The sequence below is a fragment of the Tachypleus tridentatus genome, chromosome 2 (assembly GCF_004210375.1).
Source record: "Tachypleus tridentatus isolate NWPU-2018 chromosome 2, ASM421037v1, whole genome shotgun sequence".
Classification (NCBI taxonomy): domain Eukaryota; kingdom Metazoa; phylum Arthropoda; class Merostomata; order Xiphosura; family Limulidae; genus Tachypleus; species Tachypleus tridentatus.
In genome coordinates, this window is record NC_134826.1 from 31189431 (window position 1) to 31191498 (window position 2068).

At 39.5% G+C, this 2068-nt stretch overlaps 1 protein-coding gene across 1 annotated transcript; it reads left to right on the top strand.

Moving 5' to 3' along the window:
* The first annotated feature begins 861 nt into the window (after positions 1–861).
* On the top strand, positions 862–1839 carry LOC143236828 (zinc finger BED domain-containing protein 5-like). The gene is made up of 2 exons (XM_076475435.1): positions 862–1225; positions 1495–1839. Exons 1-2 carry the CDS (start codon positions 863–865, stop codon positions 1837–1839), a joined length of 708 nt encoding a protein of 235 aa, XP_076331550.1. The 5' UTR covers position 862.
* Positions 1840–2068: the final 229 nt, after the last annotated feature.

Here is a 2068-nt window from a genome sequence, read left to right on the forward strand (position 1 = left end):
CTGAAAATCAAGAAAACATTGAGGTAGCTGGTATTAGGATTAATGTTAACTTAGTCTTAGTATGTAAATTTGTAAATTAAACCTATTTTAAGTATGTAATAAAGTTAAACCAAATAACATTAAACATCAAAAACTAATATACAGTAGTAGAAAAGAAAAAATATGTATCTAAGTGTGTGGTAACCTAAAAGTATTTTGACAAGTATGCTTCAGAACACAAGTCACTCAGTAACCCTGATGACTCATCGACGTGTCCAGTACGCGTCACTCACTGCCTGAGGTTGCCTCTATTTCACACTGTCAGTTTCTATGTGAGCATCAGCCGAGGTAGACAAAACCTGGTATGTATGTGTACTGCCCTGTGCAGTATAGTTAGTATTTACCTACTATTACATCATTCCTATGCTGAATAAGTTCTTTTAATGCTATCTAGAATGCCATGAAAAAATAAATAAGTTCACATTGTTCACACTTTTTATGCAGTTTTTCTTTTTCTTTTTCTGCAGATTAAACAATAAAATGTCTAAAAAGCGCACCTACTCTGACGCCTTTCTTCGCTATGGCTTTGTGAATTTACCTTCTGGTGGAGAGGATCGGCCACAATGTGTAGTATGTCACAAAGTGTTGACAAATGAAAGCCTCAAGCCATCAAAACTCTCAGCTCACCTCCAGAAGTGCCATCCAAATCTTCAAAATGAGGATCAGGCTTATTTTCAGCGCCGGGCTGTAGCACTGAAGAATATCCAGTTCGGTTTATCTGAATTCAAGCCCAAAAGCTTCAAGCTGCGGTCGAAGCATCTTACTTTGTTGCATATAAAGTTGCCGAACAACAAAATGCCACACCATTGCAGAGACTCTGATTATGCCTTGTGCATACGAGATGGTAAGCAAGGTATGTGGGGAGGATCAAGCGAGTGTCATATCTCTATCAAACAACACAATCCGCCGACGAGTCGATGACATGGCATCAGATATTCTGTCCCAAGTTACAACAGAGATCAAGGAAAGCTCATATAGCAAATTCTCCTTGCAATTTGATGAATCGTGTGACGTAGCCAGTTGTGCTGTTCTCCTTGGGTTCGTTCGTTACGTCCACCAGGACAAGATCAAAGAAGAGTTCCTATTATGCGAAGATCTGCTGACAACCACGAAGGGAGAAGATATCTTCAATATCATCAACAGTTTCTTTACCACGAATGGATTGGATTGGAACAGCGTTCAACAGGTAGGAGAGATGTTTATATAAAGTCTAGATTAGTATAAATACAATGAATTACATGGCATATAGTCATATAGTTTTATTTATTGTACAAGTAGCTGTAGTGTAGCTAATATTTTATACATAACTCACAAAAAAGTATCGTGCCTGTCGTACTGAAATACTAAAGTACCAAAATAAATTAAATTAAATTAAAACCATATAATTATAACGCAAAAGATAAGTAAGAATGACTAACTGACGCAATCTGTAATAGTTTTTCTTTTTTAATCTAGGTCTCCGTCGATGGAGCACCGTCGATGATGGGTCGTAATCGTGGATTACGGGGCCTCATACAAGCTGTGAATCCAGAAATTTCTGTAGATCATTGCATCATTCATCGGTACTCTCTTGGATCAAAAAGTCTGCCTGGTAATCTGAAATTAATGTTTGAAGATGTGTTGAAAATCGTCAATTTCATCAAGTCCAGGGATGTGAATTCGCGCATATTCAGGGAGCTGTGCAAGGAAATGGGAGAGCAGTATCAAGTTCTGCTCTACCACACCGATGTTCGCTGGTTGTCACGAGGCAAGGTTGTACGTCGAGTCATTGAGCTCGAACGGCTCTTCAGGAATTTCTGAAACAAGAAGAATCTCCTTTTGCTACCAAGTTCACTGATAAGGAGTGGCTTGCTCGACTTTGTTACTTGGCTGACATATTTGCGGAGCTGAACAGTGATAATCTGAAACTCCAGGGCCAAAACACGACTGTCATTGATGCCCACCACACTGTGACTGCATTTCTGGGAAAACTGAGACTCTGGATTCGACGCTTGGAGAAAGGAGTGATCGCTCAGTTTCCCACCCTAGA

Excerpts from the sequence above, each read along its gene's own strand:
- LOC143236828 (XM_076475435.1), top strand. The coding sequence starts at position 863 with ATGCCTTGTGCATACGAGATGGTAAGCAAGGTATGTGGGGAGGATCAA. Across the intron at positions 1,226-1,494 it reads ATTGGAACAGCGTTCAACAG|GTCTCCGTCGATGGAGCACC; the intron begins GTAGGAGAGATG and ends TTTTTAATCTAG.